The sequence below is a fragment of the Halichoerus grypus genome, chromosome 7 (genome assembly GCF_964656455.1).
Source record: "Halichoerus grypus chromosome 7, mHalGry1.hap1.1, whole genome shotgun sequence".
Classification (NCBI taxonomy): Eukaryota; Metazoa; Chordata; class Mammalia; order Carnivora; family Phocidae; genus Halichoerus; species Halichoerus grypus.
The window spans coordinates 70,333,713-70,349,586 of NC_135718.1; the positions used below are offsets into that span (position 1 = coordinate 70,333,713).

The 15,874-nt window shown below is 44.5% G+C and overlaps 1 protein-coding gene across 1 annotated transcript in view; it reads right to left on the reverse strand.

Moving 5' to 3' along the window:
* Positions 1-15,874, reverse strand: part of PCNX2 (pecanex 2) — a 304,655-nt gene that overhangs the window by 204,336 nt on the left and 84,445 nt on the right. The window contains exons 11-13 of the mRNA XM_036102955.2: positions 14,860-15,013; positions 14,741-14,773; positions 6,976-7,147 (exon numbers count right to left, since the gene is read on the reverse strand). Of these exons, the coding sequence (XP_035958848.2) occupies positions 6,976-7,147; positions 14,741-14,773; positions 14,860-15,013 (359 nt within the window). The remainder of the gene's footprint in view (positions 1-6,975; positions 7,148-14,740; positions 14,774-14,859; positions 15,014-15,874) is intronic.

Consider the following 15,874-nt stretch of genomic DNA (forward strand, 5'->3'; position numbering starts at 1 on the left):
CTCTCTCTTTCCCTAAAATAAATAAATAAATATTTTATAAAAAGAAATAAATAGAAATTTAATTATAGAACACAGGAGCATCAAAATTTTATTCCCATATAATTTCAAGCAGACTGACTAGTACTTCTTCTCTCAACTTTGAGACTCAGACCCAGCAGGAAAGATGACATGCTGCACTATACTGTGGAGTACTCATGGCCAGGGTAGGGGTGCACAGAAGACGCTTTGAGGTTGCATTGGTTCACGTTCTCAAGAGCTGTGTGCATGTGGCAAAAATGACACCAAGAATGAAGAACTCCAGGGAAAAGTATGGATGTAAAATAAAATTAAAGGCAGCTGAATATTGGAAACTGCTCAGCAAAGCAGAGGTAAGGAAGCGTTCTCTGTAAGAAATACATTAGGTAATGAAACCCCAGCTATGGAAGCGCAAAGAATCAGAGCCAGTGAATCATGGCTCGAGGACGATCCGATGGTGAGAGGCTCGCAGTACGGGAGCTCCCTGCAACTACAGTAGAAGGCAACAGTCACCGTGGAGCCCAGGATCTAGCTCCTCTCCAGGATGTATTAGAGAAGGAGATCTCTAGGCTTTAAAACCGAAGCCAGGGAGGTGGAAGGAGAGTGAGACGGAGGCCACGCATCTCATCTGTCAGGCTGCAGATCACGTGAATAAAAAAGCAGCGAAACGCTTCCTGCGTTAGTAGGGCAATTAGAAAATCACACTTGAAGTTGCTGAGGTCATTTTGACCTTCTTCCAAAAGTTAAAAAAAAAAATAGTCCCTGTGGTTGTCGGCAATTTTGCCTGTGAACAAAGATTTTTTTTTCTTAGCATACCACTGAGAGGGTGTATAATTTTCTCTCACTGCTACTCTTCGTTTTCCCTAATAATTACCATAAATGCAGAAACTTCTGGTACTGTTCCATTTCTTTACAAGCAACATTTACAAATAAAAACATTATAACTTGCTTGTTTCTTTTTTTAAATGTGAATAATGATATTCGTTACTATTCTATCCCATGACTATTGCCGTTGCAGCTTTGGGGTGAAAACAAGCAGAATTAAAATAACATGGGAATAAAACTGAAACCTAAGGAGTTGATGGGAATATATACATTGTGTGTCTCCAACATGCTGTATCTGGTGTTAACTAATTATCCTGCCTGTGGACTATATCGAGCCCCAGAAACAGTCTTTAGAGAAGACACATAGAGAAGACAAATGTGAGGTCTCTCTGGGCAGAGGAGAGGGGTACATTCCAGTAAGTAGTCCCCAAACCTCCACCTATCTCTAAGGGTAGCATTTTTGAAGCTGCATTGTTGTAGGTTGGGGGTCACGGTCCTAAGCACAAACATAAAACATAAAAGTCTCGGATCTAAGAAGGACCCATGCAGTGCCTTCTACAATGGACAGCCAACCACCTCTTCCTGCCTGAGCCCCTTCCAAGTCAGGACCTCCGTGCTTCACTAGGCAAAGCCCATGCTACCACTGGACAGCTCTAACCCAAACCATTTTACAGGCCTATCTTGCAGTGAGCCATAATGCACCTGCCATGGGCCGGGACTAGTTATTACCGCTACGACAGAGAACCGCCACCGCATGGACATCCCACTCTTTTGCCCCAACTCCAGATGCAGTGCAGCCCCGGTGGCTATGTTCCTCGGGGCACACTCCAGATTTGCTCATGCTCCTTTTGAAATACGACACTAAGAACTGAAGACCTCTTGGCTTCCTCATCTGTGGGATAATTACAAAGCCGGGCCCCTTTTGTAGACTTTCACTGAAGTTACGCTGGTGGAAAGTATTAAAAATTCCAGCCATACAAATGAAAAAATGTTCATCATCATTAGCCATCAGGGAAATTCAAATCAAAACCACATTGAGATACCACCTTACACCAGTTAGAATGGCAAAAATGGACAGGGAAAGAAACAACAAATGTTGGAGAGGTTGTGGAGAAAGGGGAACCCTCTTACACTGGTGGTGGGAATGCAAGTTGGTACAGCCACTTTGGAAAACAGTGTGGAGGTGCCTCAGAAAATTAAAAATAGAACTACCGTATGACCCAGCAATTGCACTACTGGGTATTTACCCCAAAGACACAGATGTAGTGAAAAGAAGGGCCATATGCACCCCAATGTTCATAGCAGCAATGTCTGCAATAGCCCAACTGTGGAAAGAGCCGAGATGCCCTTCAACAGACGAATGGATAAAGAAGATGTGGTCCATATATACAATGGAATATTACTCAGCCATCAGAAAGGATGAATACCCAACTTTTACATCAACATGGATGGGACTGGAGGAGATTGTGCTAAGTGAAATAAGCCAAGCAGAGAAAGTCAATTATCATATGGTTTCACTTATTTGTGGAACATAAGGAATAGCATGGAGGACATTAGGGAGAAGGAAGGGAAAAATGAAGAGGGGCAGAATCAGAGGAGGAGATGACCCATGAGAGACTATGGACTCTGAGGAAAAAACTGAGGGTTCTAGAGGGGAGGAGGTGGGGGGATGGGTTAGCCAGGTGATGGGTATTAAGGGGGACATGTATTGCATTCAGCACTGGGTGTTATACAAAACTATGAATCATGGAACACTACATCAAAAACTAATGATGTACTGTATGGTGACTAACATAACATAATAAAAATAAATAAAGAAATAAACAAACAAACAAACAAATAAATAAATAAAAATTCCAGCCCAGAGGTCACCATCTCTGACTGAGCAAGCTAAGGAGGACTGATTCAGAGGTCTCTTCCCCTTACTCCCAGAAATAAAGACAAAATTTTGTGCCTTTTAATGAAAAAGAAGTGCCCACAGGAGTATTTTGAATATATAGGAGGGGTCTTACAAGGAAAAATTATGTAAGAATATTACCCTCAGTGTTTCTATGTCTTTAATTCCCCTCCCCACCCCCCCCATAAAATCAACAAGCCCCTGCCACTGACTTTATCTTATGTCCCCACGTTTGGCCCCCAAGTTCCCCACCTCCTGTCAGCGTACATCCCACCTTCTTCTGTTGTTCTGTTATCTGACTGAGATGCTCGCCTTTCAGATGCTCCTCTCCTCGCCTTAAATAGGATGAGGAGCTTCTCCACCTTTCCCACCTACCCGATTTCCACCTGGATCATCTCCCACCACTGGCTCACATTCGGCCCCTTCTGACCTGGCAGGCAGAGGGGGCAGGGTCAGCTCAGGCCCAAAGCAGCACCCACGGATACTCCCTGCTCCTTTCCTGCCCCCTTCCTCTGCTGCCTCGTCTCCCTCACATCCACCTCAGGTTGATGGTGTTGCGCGGAAAGCAGGAGTGGCAACAGGTACCAGAAATATCAGCAGTAAGGCACAACTTTAACAAACATTTCACACCCCCCAGCACCAGCCAGAGGAGGATCACAGCATGAGAGGCACATAGCACCTTTGACCACATGATGGGAAACAAGGTCAAGTGTGCTTAGTTCCTGCTTCTCTCTTGTCCTTTTTCTTAAATGCTCCTTGTTAAAAGGATTGAATCATGTCCCTCCAAAACAGTACCTGTAAACGTGACCTCACTTGGTAATAGGGTCTTGGCTCATGATCAAGTTACAATGAGGTCATTAGGGTGGGCCCTGATCTAATATGCCTGATGTCCTTATAAAAAGGGGGAATTTGGACATAGAGCCAGACACACACACACAGAGGGAAGATGATGTGGACAGACACAGGGACAAGGCCATCTACGAGCCAAGGAGCGAGGCCCGGAGAAGTCCTTCCCTTGTGTCTTTAGAGATTTTAAACTCCTGGCCTCCAGAACTATGAGACAATAAATCTCCGATGTTCTCAGCCACCCATTAGCATTACTTTGTTATGGCGGCTATAGGAAACCTACACTACTTCTTCATCCCAATACCCTTCTGTTCTCTCCTCATTTTTTCTTCTCTCCTTGTTAGTTTCTGAACCTAACAATGGCAGCAGCTATATACACTCAGATCCCTTGGTAGTGAGGGACAGAAGGTAGAAAGGCTTCACAAAGAAGAATGAATGACTTTGAGTTGCCCTTGCTTTTCCCTCATCAAGTCAGAAAATCAGTATACACCTCTATGGCCTTCCTCCCATTCCTAATTGCTCTAAATTTTTTCCACAGTCTTTTCCTGCTCAGTGCAAATTAGTGTGTTTAACACATTCACTCCATGGGGATTGCTATTGTTCTCTTTTTCCATTTTTCTTTATCCCAGAAGTCATTTAGTTGGCTTGCTAGATTATTTATCACTATTTTTACTTGTTACCGTTGACAAGCAGACAAAAATATCTCTTAAAGAAAAGCTTTAATGAGGAAAAGGGAATTCCAGATAGAAAGATAAGGAAGGCCATATTCCCCGCCCCATCTCCACTCCTCCATGGAATTGGTTCGAAAAAAATAAAATGAGAATACACACAGCCAGTAGCTTATTTTAGAACAAGGGTTTCTGCTAAAAGCAAGACCTCGGGCTTTTACCGAGTACATTAAGGTCTTACTTTTTGAGCCCTAATAACATTTCACCTTCTGATGCCACAGCAAATCTGCTATGCCAAGATAACTATATGTATTCAGTGGCATTGGCTCATTTATAGTAGCAAATTAAAGAAAAAGAGAAATGAAAGACACCCGTGTACAGAAAAACAATTTCTAAATGGAATGTATGTCATGCTTTTCTTCCTTGTTCTCCAAATCATCAATAGGTGTGTATTAGGTCCCTACTTACTGTAAGGGCCGAGGTGAACAGTCTGAGAATGATGGTGAGCTTTCCCTGATCTATGAATGAGTATTCCAAAAGTTCACCCATACATTAATTTCCTTAATACTTAAAGCACACTAGTGTTCACAGTTCATCCACTCAACAAACATTTCTTCAGTGCCTATATTTACCAGACACAGCACGGGGTGCCAGGGATTTGGTATGAGAAAGGAGGCTTGGGCTCTGCCTTGCACTTACCCAGCACGACACAGGCTAGCGAGGGCACAGACATTAGTCAAACAATCACAAGTGAAGCAGACCACTATGAAATGGGTCTGGCGCTATGGAAAGTATGGGTTATGGGGGGACAGAAGATGGGGCCAAGCTTAGGGGAAATGGGCCATCAACTAGCTTGGTCAAAGGGGTCAGGGGTGCCGCAGAACAGGAACATGAGGCATGAGGATGAGATGAGGAGGCGCCAAGGTAGTCAGGGCTCCAGGTCTAGGAACACTAACCCATGCTCGAGAACCTGGGAAAAGATGGTCATGGGGTACCCAAGATTGAGCGTGCACTGCAGAGAGCAGAGGCAACATTTTGACATGGACACATGTTTCTCGAACACTTTCCAAAATGCTTTCCTGCCCTCTCCACTGCTAATCCCCAGACCCTCGTGGGCCCTTGAGCTCTGGACTCCAGCACTACTATCTGCAAGAAGACAGCAGGAAAGGATGGTCTCCAGCATGCACAACTGTGCCTGGGCATCTGTGTCTCCTCAAGCTCTCTTTCCTTGCAGCTAATCTCAGGAGGGAGATGGGTGAGCTCCTTTATAAGAAGGTAAAAGTATCTGAAAGTCTTTCTTGGGGTGTGTGTGTGCATGGGAGTGTGTGTGTGTGTGTTCCAACTGAAGGAACTTCAAGTAATATAAAAAAGTAAACTGAAAAATATCAGAAAGGGTAGAAGCAAATATTCTTGGGCAAGAAGCACTGCCTGGGAATCTAATCATGGGATCAGTTCTTTTTTTCCCCCCAATATGTTTCTGTTTCCTACTTGAGCTCAGAGATTCTCTAAACATGGTGCCTGACCCTTCGCTATTAAGAAGCTACTCGGCCCCTCACATGATGTAATAGGAAGAGAGATATTGAGGACACAGACAAAGGTTGGCTTGTGGGGGGCTGCATACGGGGGAGTGAATAGTTTGCTGCCAATACAGTAGGAAGAGGAATGGGGAGATTTGGTTTGGAAGGAGAGTCAGAGGGTGGAATGTCTACCATGGTTTTCTCCTACAAGGAACACAAAGATATGCCATATCTGGGGGCCCTTCTCAGTCCCACTGGAGAGGCTCAGGAAGTTGTCATGGGGGCCAGAGAAAGAATGATATGGGACCTATGGCTTTGAAAAGCTCCTCTTGAGTAAGATATCCAACTGGCAAGCGGTAGATCCAGCGGCTGGTGCCCTTTATCAACTCATTTGCACAACGTGATCACAGCCAATCACAGGTTGGCGTGCATGTCAACCTTGGGATGTCATGACTAGGATTCTCAGAGCAGTCACGTCTTCAGAGCTGCAGGCAACACTGGGGCAGCCTTGCCACATAATAATAATAATAATAATAATAATAATAATAATAATAATAGCTAATACCTGGTGCCCGGCACTGGTTCATAGGTTTAAATGTACTAACTCACTTGCACTGACCTCTGAAGTGGGTACTATTTTTGTCCCCATATTACTGTTGAATTTTTTCTCAAGGTCACACAACTAGCAAAGTGGCAGAGCTGGAATTCAAACAGCCAGGTGCCGAACCATGACCCTGGGCAGGTTACCTGTGTAAACAGAGCATTTTACATGAAACACCGCCTAGACCTTAAGGTGCACCAAGTGGACCAGTGACAGGCTGGGACTCTACCTGGACTGAGAACCATGCACCCTTGGGCATTGTCGGAGTGTCTGTGCCACGCGGGTGGGGCCGTAGCTGCCACCCCCACCCTGGGGAGCCCCCTGACGCCCCAAACCAGGCACCAGAGCAACCAGTCTTCATATACTACAACGTTACTACTTCTTGGTCATGGATACCACAATCCTTTAAAATAATTCTGCTGTTGGATGGTGTAGGGCTCCAGCTCCCAGACCATCTTCTGAAGGTGTACAAGCCAAAAGAGAAATGCACATCTCTTCATCCAGTAATCACATAAGGAGGTTTCTCCCGCTAGTGATTCAGAATATAAAGGGGAGACATATCCACCCTCCTCTATGTTCTTCCCCACAACCCCCAAATTCACTCACCTATTAAGAGGTCCCTAGCTGACTGGAGGGACCTTGGAGAGAAGAGCTTCAGGCCATAGACAACGTAAGTGGGAGGGTGCCGGGCTTTGGCCCCTGTATTAAGAAGCAAAATGAGGCCACACAGCACACAAAAATAGATTGGTCTGCTGTATGTTATGATTTGGTTGTGTCCCTAGAAAAAAACACAATTTCTGAATGGTACCTATTATTTTGATTAACAAAAGCTTCATAGTCAGTAATTCACATCATATCATATCATATCATATCATATCATATCATATCATATCACACAACTTATAACATAAATCACATTCTCCCCCCTCTCCCTCCATAACTCGTATATACAAAACACCAGGAAAAGAAAAAAAAAACTCTGATACTTATTCTGACAATTAAGAACAAGAATATAAAAAAGAATGTTATGCCTCTCAGACTCAACAAGATTTAGCCGAAAATTTAATTACCACCCTTAGATACAATCTAGATCTAATTCAATGCGTCCCTAATAGTGAAACATCCATTTGTATTGTTCATTTCAAGGGTAAAACGAAGATAAACCATTATTTGCTCTACATGGTCTAACTTGAGCCCTGCTATTAATAAGAAACAAAATTATAAGTGGTGGGCTTTGATTTCCTTGTCTTAAAAAGCAAGCTAATACAGGTGCAAAGTTATACCCGCAGAGATTGCATAAAACATCTTAGTGTAGCACAGGAGGAATAATCCAATTTTTAAAAAGTCACCAGTTATATACATTTTCCTTTGAGGAAGACCAAAAACTTAACAGATCTCATCTTAGCCCTCAAAATATTGTTATGAGGAGAAGTAGAAACATTTTTATTCTTTTCCTTAAATAGAAAAATTAAGGAAAAGATATAACACCAAACTTTCCAGGGCAAAAGCCAATGAAGAATTTATATGTCACAAACCAAAGCACAATTCATAAAGTTCAAAAAACCAACAAAAATGAATTAGGGGCAGAATATTCTTTGCAATTCATGAACTACTTTGGGTATAAAAAGTAAAGATTAAAGTGATATGGGTTCACATGTGAATATTTAAAGTCACTGCCTTGAACATAGTTATATTTAGAAATGCAATTTAAATTGCCACTGCTTCTATAATAGAATGGTCCTATTCTGAGACCATCTTTTAATAGGAAGGAAAACACAGGCTGTCCATGGGGACTGGCTATGTTTGGCCCTGAGTCCAGACTCAGTCTTGAAAGGAATATTTGCACTCTTCAGAAATTTCCTTTTGAATCCAACTGGGTCATAGATTAGTGGGTATGGGAATACTTTTTCTGCATTAAAAAAAAAATTGAAACTAAAGCCTAAGTGAAATCTTAATGCATTTCTTATCAAGTGAAAAGCAAACTAACTTGGTTGGTATAGACAGCTACTTAATATACAAATACACAAACATATGAGACATTCCTCAAAGTGACACCGTTTAGGATATAAAATTAAAGAGCTGCCTCCCACTTGCCCTGATTCTTCCTTTTCCTAAAAGGTTAAAAATACATTTTCTAGGAATTGAAAGTCTGGTCTTGAACAAGTTTGTGATATCATCTTAAATCTGCCAAGTCAAAGTTTATTTATGGGCAGGGGAACGCTCCCTTCGTAATTGTAATTTATGAGACAAAACTTAAGGCTGGCTCCCTGACAAAGAGCCTGCTCTCATCATCATGCCAAAGCTTCGCTTCACTTCCCATTCTATGTTTTGGGCCCCTAAACCATTCTAAGCATATCACTAATGTGTGGCATAGATGTCACTTTTATTTTCCTTGATTCCTAAGAACGCCTACTAAAAATATTCATTCCCCTGCTCCCCAATTCTTTCACATATGAATCAACCATCAGACCCCTGAGACTGATGTTTCTTTTTTCCAGTAGGAAAATTCCACTTGCTCCTCCAGGTGAAGTCTGATCAGTCTTTTTTTTACAACTCATCCAACTATTTCCCGTGTGATTTCAACTTTAAAATACCCCGGGGGAGCGCGCCCAGCTTCAGCTGTGGGGCATCTTGGAGGCTGTCCGCATGTGCAGCTGGATTCCCCATCAGCCCCCGCCACACATACAAGGTCACCGCCCCGCTTTGGGAGCAGTGCAGCAGAAGGGTGAGGTGAAAGAGTCTATCTACACCTCCAGAAACCCCCCCCCTCTGGAGAGTGGGGGTGCATGTGGCTAAGGGACGAGGCCATTAGAATTCTCCTCTTATCAAGACATCAGGCTGGTTGAATGCTTCAAACTTGTTAAGGAAAAAATAAAAGGTGTTTATTCTAAGGAAGATGGGGGCTCAGAGAATCTGGAGTGCACTGGGCCTCGGCAGTGAGGAAAGCCAGGCTGTGAACACCAGCCCATCTCAGCCGGCCGCAGGTGCCAGCTCCAGGCTCTCGGCCCGTGGGTGTCCTCTGCTTCCTCGGTCCGCAGGGCAGCAAAGGGCCCCCTCATACCTGTGGAGGCTGACACCTGCTCCTCCAGCCATGTTCAGGGGCCCGGGATTTTTGCTGGCGGCTGTGAATTTATCTCACGCCAGGCCCCATGCTACCCACATGGTTAATCCTCGGTACAGCGCTAAGAAGTATTTATTATTCTCATTCTGCTACGAGTAAACTGAGGCATACGTTTTATGCCTTAAGTTTTTGCCAAATTAAGAAATCTGCCCCCGGCTTCCCGGGCAGGAAGCAGTGTGGCCGAGCAAGGATTTGGCACCTGGGCGCTGGCCACTACATCCCGGCTCCCAGCAACAACCAGGAAGAGGAGAGTATTCGCCACTGGGGCCTCCCAGGCCCAAGGACTCAGCCTGACTTCACCGAATTTCATTCATAATCATTCTTTAAACACATTCTGCGAAGCAAATATAGAGTGTGGGGGAAAGCATTAGCAATAGCTTTGGGGTGTTGACTTTTCCTAAGAGAGCTCTGGAGCGTGGAGAGCGGGGAGAACCATAACCCCACGTCCCGTCCACCGCTCTGGGACACTGTGTTAGGGACGCTGAACCCCCATCGCTAACATAGGAATGGCTGTTTCATAGTTTCTTGCGATGGTGCAGGTTCGTTTACTCGGATCTCATCTCTCCGTGCCTGTTGATGAGTTCTTTTTTACTCTAGCATTAGCAACTCAGCTGCCGTTTAGAGTCATCTGAGCGTTTTTAACGATACGTTTCAATCACCCCTGTGTGTGGAGCGAAAGGAGGAACGCTGCGGGGTGGGCACCCTCTGCCCTACAGAGAGCAGAGCCCCAGGAAAACCTGAGCAGGTGAGTAGTCTGTGACTCCCACCTGGGGTGTAGAGGAGAACCCAAAACATTCCAGAGAAGGCAGTAGAGGAGATAAGCAGCAACCAAAAGGCCAAATAATTCCTGTCAGCTGACTGTTAAAATGCTACTTCTATTTAAATACGGTGGAAATCTGACCAGCTACTTTAAAAATTGAAAAGGCACAGGCAAATGAGTTTCTGTAAGCTCAGTTTATAATTTCATATAGTTCACAATTTCATTTCACAGAACGATGTATTTCAGGGCCAACTTGCTAGCTTTCAGGTCTGTGAATTTTGACAAATGGGTTGATTATGTTGTCCAACCAAGGGGGCAGTGAAGTGCCCGAGACAGTACCCTCAGAGTGGGGGCCAAGGTGCCGTCCGCTCTGCCCCCACCTACCTTACACATTTGCCCACTGCCTCAGCACTTCCCTCCGCGGCAGTAAAAGACAGACGGGAGGGTGGTGACCTAAGTTCCGCCCCTATCTCATGGCAGAAATTCAGTAGATAAGAATTCAAAGAAGGCCATTTGGAGTGGCGCAGGCTTTAAAGAACACTTTTTTTGGAGCAAAGTAAATACCCGACTGAAGAGATAAACATAATTTCATTTTCAATCAAGAGCCACTAAAGACTAAGTTGACCTTCTTATTTCTAGGACTGAGGATTGAGAAAATTTTTGTATGTCATTCAAAATCATTCCTCTGATAAACACTAGGGGATCAGTGGTAAGTCACGTAGACAGTATGTACCCTCAACATGACATGATGAAAATGGCTCTTCCCCTCTATGGTCTTGCTCCCACAGTTGTACAACCCCAGTCTAATCATAAGATAGACATCAGATAAATCCCAGCTGAGGGGTGGGCTACAAAATCCCTGACCAATAATACTCCCCAAAACTGTCAAGATCATCAAAAAATAAGGAAAGTCTGAGAAGCTGTCACGATAACTAAATGCAATGTGGTATCCTGGATCCTCAAGCAGAAAAGGAACATTAGGTTAAAACTAAGAAAATCTGAGTAAAATATGGATTTTAGTTACTAATAATGTATCAATATTAGCTCACTAGTTGTGATAAATGTGTGGGGTATATGGGAACTCTCTGTACTATCTTCCCAAATATTCTGTGAATCTAAAACTGTTCTAAAATAAAAAGTATATTTACAAAAATCATTCCCCAGGCACGTGGGTGGCTCAGTCAGTTAAGCGTCTGCCTTCGGCTCAGGTCATGATCTCAGGGTCCTGGGATGGAGCCCCGCATCGGGCTCCCTGCTCAGTGGGGAGTCTGCTTCTCCCTCTGCCCCACTCATGCTCTCTCTCTCTCTCTCAAATAAATAAATAAAATCTTTTTAAAAAAATCATTCCCAGTGATTTTTAAAATAACAGGAAATGGTACCAAATGTCTTCACTGTATAGTAGCCAGAATTGATTGAATAGAACACATAACAAGTTATAGCCCTTGCTCTTTGGAGTTTGTACCATGAGCAAGGAAACAGGAAACTTACTATATTATAGGCCCAGTGCTGGCCTCATTATATATATTGTCCAATTCACTCTTTACCAAATCCAACTGAGGTTGCTCTTATTATCCATATTTTACCCACAAAAAACTGCTAAGATTTGTCAAGTGCTTCCATAGTACCAGGTACTATGCTGAGCACTTGACTACAGTATCTTCTTGTTCAATCCCCTTACAATCCTGTTTCATGATTTCCTCTTTTACAGGTGAAAAACCTGAGATACATAGAAATAACTTGCCCAAGATCTCTGGGTTTGTACATGGTAAGGCTGGATTCAAATCCCCAAACCTGCACACCACCCCAGGGTTGCTCATGTGGCATCTGAAATCACCACCATTATCATCACCTGGCGGCGGGGGGTGTGGAGATTCCCAGGTGCTGCCCCAGCCAGACCCACTCAGAATCCCTGCAGGTGCTGGAAAAGGCACCTGAGTCTGGCTCTGTGCAGGACATGCCCATTTTTTGCTGCCTCTTAGATATCCTACTGAACTGGGGCGCCTGGGTGGCTCAGTTGTTAAGCGTCTGCCTTCGGCTCAGGTCGTGATCCCAAGGTCCTGGGATCGGGCCCTGCACTGGGTTCCCTGCTCTGCAGGAAGCCTGCTTCTCCCTCTCCCACTCCCCCTGCTTGTGTTCCCTCTCTCGCTGTGTCTCTCTCTGTCAAATAAATAAATAAAATCTTTAAAAAAAAAAAAAGATATCCTACTGAACTTTGCTTTCTGGGTGATCATCAGTGGTTACTGTTGGTTAGACCCGTGTATAGATCTGGATAAGTCAGTGAAAAGCCTCATCATCCATTATTATATTGCGAGTCTCTGATCCTCAAATGCTGTCAGTATCCACCCAAACCATCAATTTTTTAAGCTCTCCTATAAAAGTGTTCTTTTATAACCAGATGCATTTCTGTCAGGCCCAGGGTCTGTTGTACCGTATCTATTAGCACATCATTAATCCTGCATTTATATCTGAAATATACAGAGTGTTTGTATTTTTGCTATCTTCTGGTTTGAACGGCTGGCTCAAAATTCGCCACCTGTGTGCTCTGGAAGGAAACAAAGAAGAAATATCAGCCAATTGCTCTAAGAGCAAGAATTGACTGAATTTGGTAAAAACCCCTCCCCGGCAACGTATAAAGCAGCCAAAGCAGCGTAGTTTCGAAAAGCATCACGTGATGCCCAGGGCTAGAGTTGGCGGCAGGCCTGAGAGCCGCCTCTGTGCCCAGACTTGGTTTGCTCCCCTGACCACCTCCTTTCTGAGGTTTTCACATTTATAATCTGGAGATGGTGCACCCGCCTTCTCAATGCCCACCTGGCTCAGGCAGATGGCAAGAGGAAACATTGTGTAGCTCCCTATTTTTCTCTTCCCACTAGAACTGTGAGCAAACTGGCAATCCAAATTGGGGGCTACTCTACTGAGAAACCTGTGTGAGCAAATTAATAAACACATGTCTGATTACGACAGTAAGAGAAGTCATTTCTAGATACTCCCTGACTGTGCACATGCTGGCTCACATACAGGGATAGCTGCTTGACCGGGCCCTCTAGGAGCTAGACCACTTGACGCACTATAACTCCAGTTTAGAGCAATGACAGAGGGGGGCTGCTACCAGCCACGACAAATCCACGGGGATTGCGCAGTTGTCCTCACCATCACCTCTCCTAGCATGTTCTGCATTATTGCAGAAGGTACCTGCAGGAAATGAGTGTTTAATAGCATCTAACACCCCTCCCCCAAGTCACCCAAGAAAGCGGTGACACTGAAGTGCCATTACTAGAAAGGAGGTTTTATTTCCTGAAGCAGATGGAGGAGGATGCGGCATCCAGTGTGGGCTTGAGCAAAGAGACTTCAGAGCTCCCCATCTCTGCACACACCACCTAACCCAGATTTCTGATGATAATCACAACAATACATCTTAATACCCTAATTATGCTGCTTCTACTTATCTTGACATTCAGACTCTGGAATAAAAGAAGATGTATTATATGTAAACCAATTATGGGGAACAGAGGAATTTAACAAGATAGCAACATATGCCATGTGATCGTCCAATTATAAGCTTTTCTTAATTACTATGAGCTAAACATGAGCTATCACAGATTTAAAAGCATTCCTAAATCCTGGATATGAATTTTTTAAAAGCACAATGGAGGAAAGATCAAGCTTTCTTTCTCTGGAAGGGTTTCGGGGCGGGGGGGTGGGGGGCACAGCTCACCATAACAAAGGAAAGAAGGTCCTCAAAGAGCTGAGAAGTCCGCCAGGCAAGGGCTCGGCACAAAGGCGTGCAGCCGGGGTACCTGCAGGGACCGTGCCAGACCCCGTCCCCCGGCACCCCGCAGGTGCAGGGCAGCTGGGTCAGTGGAAACCATGCTCATAGAAGGACGCGGGAGCACCAACAGATCAGTATGGTGAGCCCAGAGGCTCCGCTCTAAGTTAGCCCAAAGTTATGTGGATGAAAAGTAACAATACTCTTGCAAAGGTGGAACAGGAGATCAGCTTCATGTAAAGAGCATAATGACTAGTGCTTACACAATGATGTTACCAGGAATGCTAGCTCCCACTCACTCAGCAACATCTTATTCAATCCCTAGAGGCATTTTCATTATCCTTGTTGACATGCAGAGAAACAGAGACAGGGCAAGTACACATATCCTGCTCAGGGTCCAACATTCAGCGGAGGAACCGGGAAACAGAAGCAGGCAGTCTGACTGTAGAGACCAGTCGTCCCCCCCTGGGCTGCACGGTTGGCCCTGACGTGAGGCCAGTGGGATAGAAAAGACCCTCTGCATCCTGTTACCCCCCTTTGCCCCCCGACTACCACCCACACCACGCTCTCAGATCTAGCCCGAATTTGGCAATCATGCATTCATATTTCTATTTATATATTCACTATACGTACATTGATATATATTTTGCCTTTTGAATAGGTTTTGTTCCTCTATCTTTAACACAAGCAGACAAGATAAGCTACTTGCCCGTTATTTGAAACTTACGTGGATTGGCGAGGCGGGGTCAGGCTGAACGCTCTAGAACAGAAATCAGAGGTCTCTGTGTCATCATCTCATGATTTCAAGGGTACATTAGTGATGGTAAGAATTAGAGGTGGTCTTGCCTTTAACAGGGAATACTGGCAGCTGGCCATGACAAGGCAGAAGAGGAGCACCCACATGTCCTTGCAAAAGCCTTGGTTCAATGTCAGAAATCCGAGGAGGGAAACCAGGACAATGAGTAGAACTGCCAGCACATTTTCCTTGACATCTTCCGTTCTGTGTAAAATAAACAAATGAAAACAAAGGAGATAAAAGGTAAGCCTATTTCTAAAGATAATACCTGAACACAGTGACAGCAGAGTAGTCGCCTTAAGCATGCCTTTATATTTGGTAACAAAATTTTAAGGTTTCTTTTCCTTCTTTCCTTCCTTCCTTCCTTCTTTCCTTCCTTCCTTCTTTCCTTCTTTCCTTCCTTCCTTCCTTCCTTCCATTCTCCCTGTATTTTATAAGCAAAATCCATATTTTAACCCCAGTTTCCTATTATTGAAATAAATGAAATATAATTCCACTGAGTCTCCGTTATCACTAAACTGGGCCTCCTGGGGAAAACAGTTAACTATTCTGTCCGCTACGTGAAATGCGTTTCAGACAAAGAGCTGCGCTGGTTCCTTTCGATGGGGGGAGGGGAGGAAGTGCATTAACACCTGGCTAAAGCAGGAAATCCTTTCCAGATACAAGCTCTGCAGCCAGAATTTGCTTCCCAGTTTCCAGAGCCAGGAGAGCTCCAGCCAGAGAGCTAACATGCAGAGGGTCTGACTGAGGTGTGTCATGACCACAGTCTCCCTGGGTGGTGTTCTCTTGAGGGACCTCTGGGCTCATCCAGAGAGGGGTGTTGTCACTGAGTGGGAAGGGAGACAAGTAAGGGAGCTTGAAGATGCTGAGACAAAGGGATGAATGCTGGATCTTGGAGGCTAAGTAGGATGGGGAGGCAATGAAGATAGGAGAAGCTGCTAGATGAGAGCAAGTGGTTGGGTCAAGTGCTCGGGATGGCTGGGCAACATTTGAGGTGGGATTATGACTTTAGAGGTGAAAGACTTCTATGGAAGGACAACATGCCGGGCATAGTGATGGGAGGAA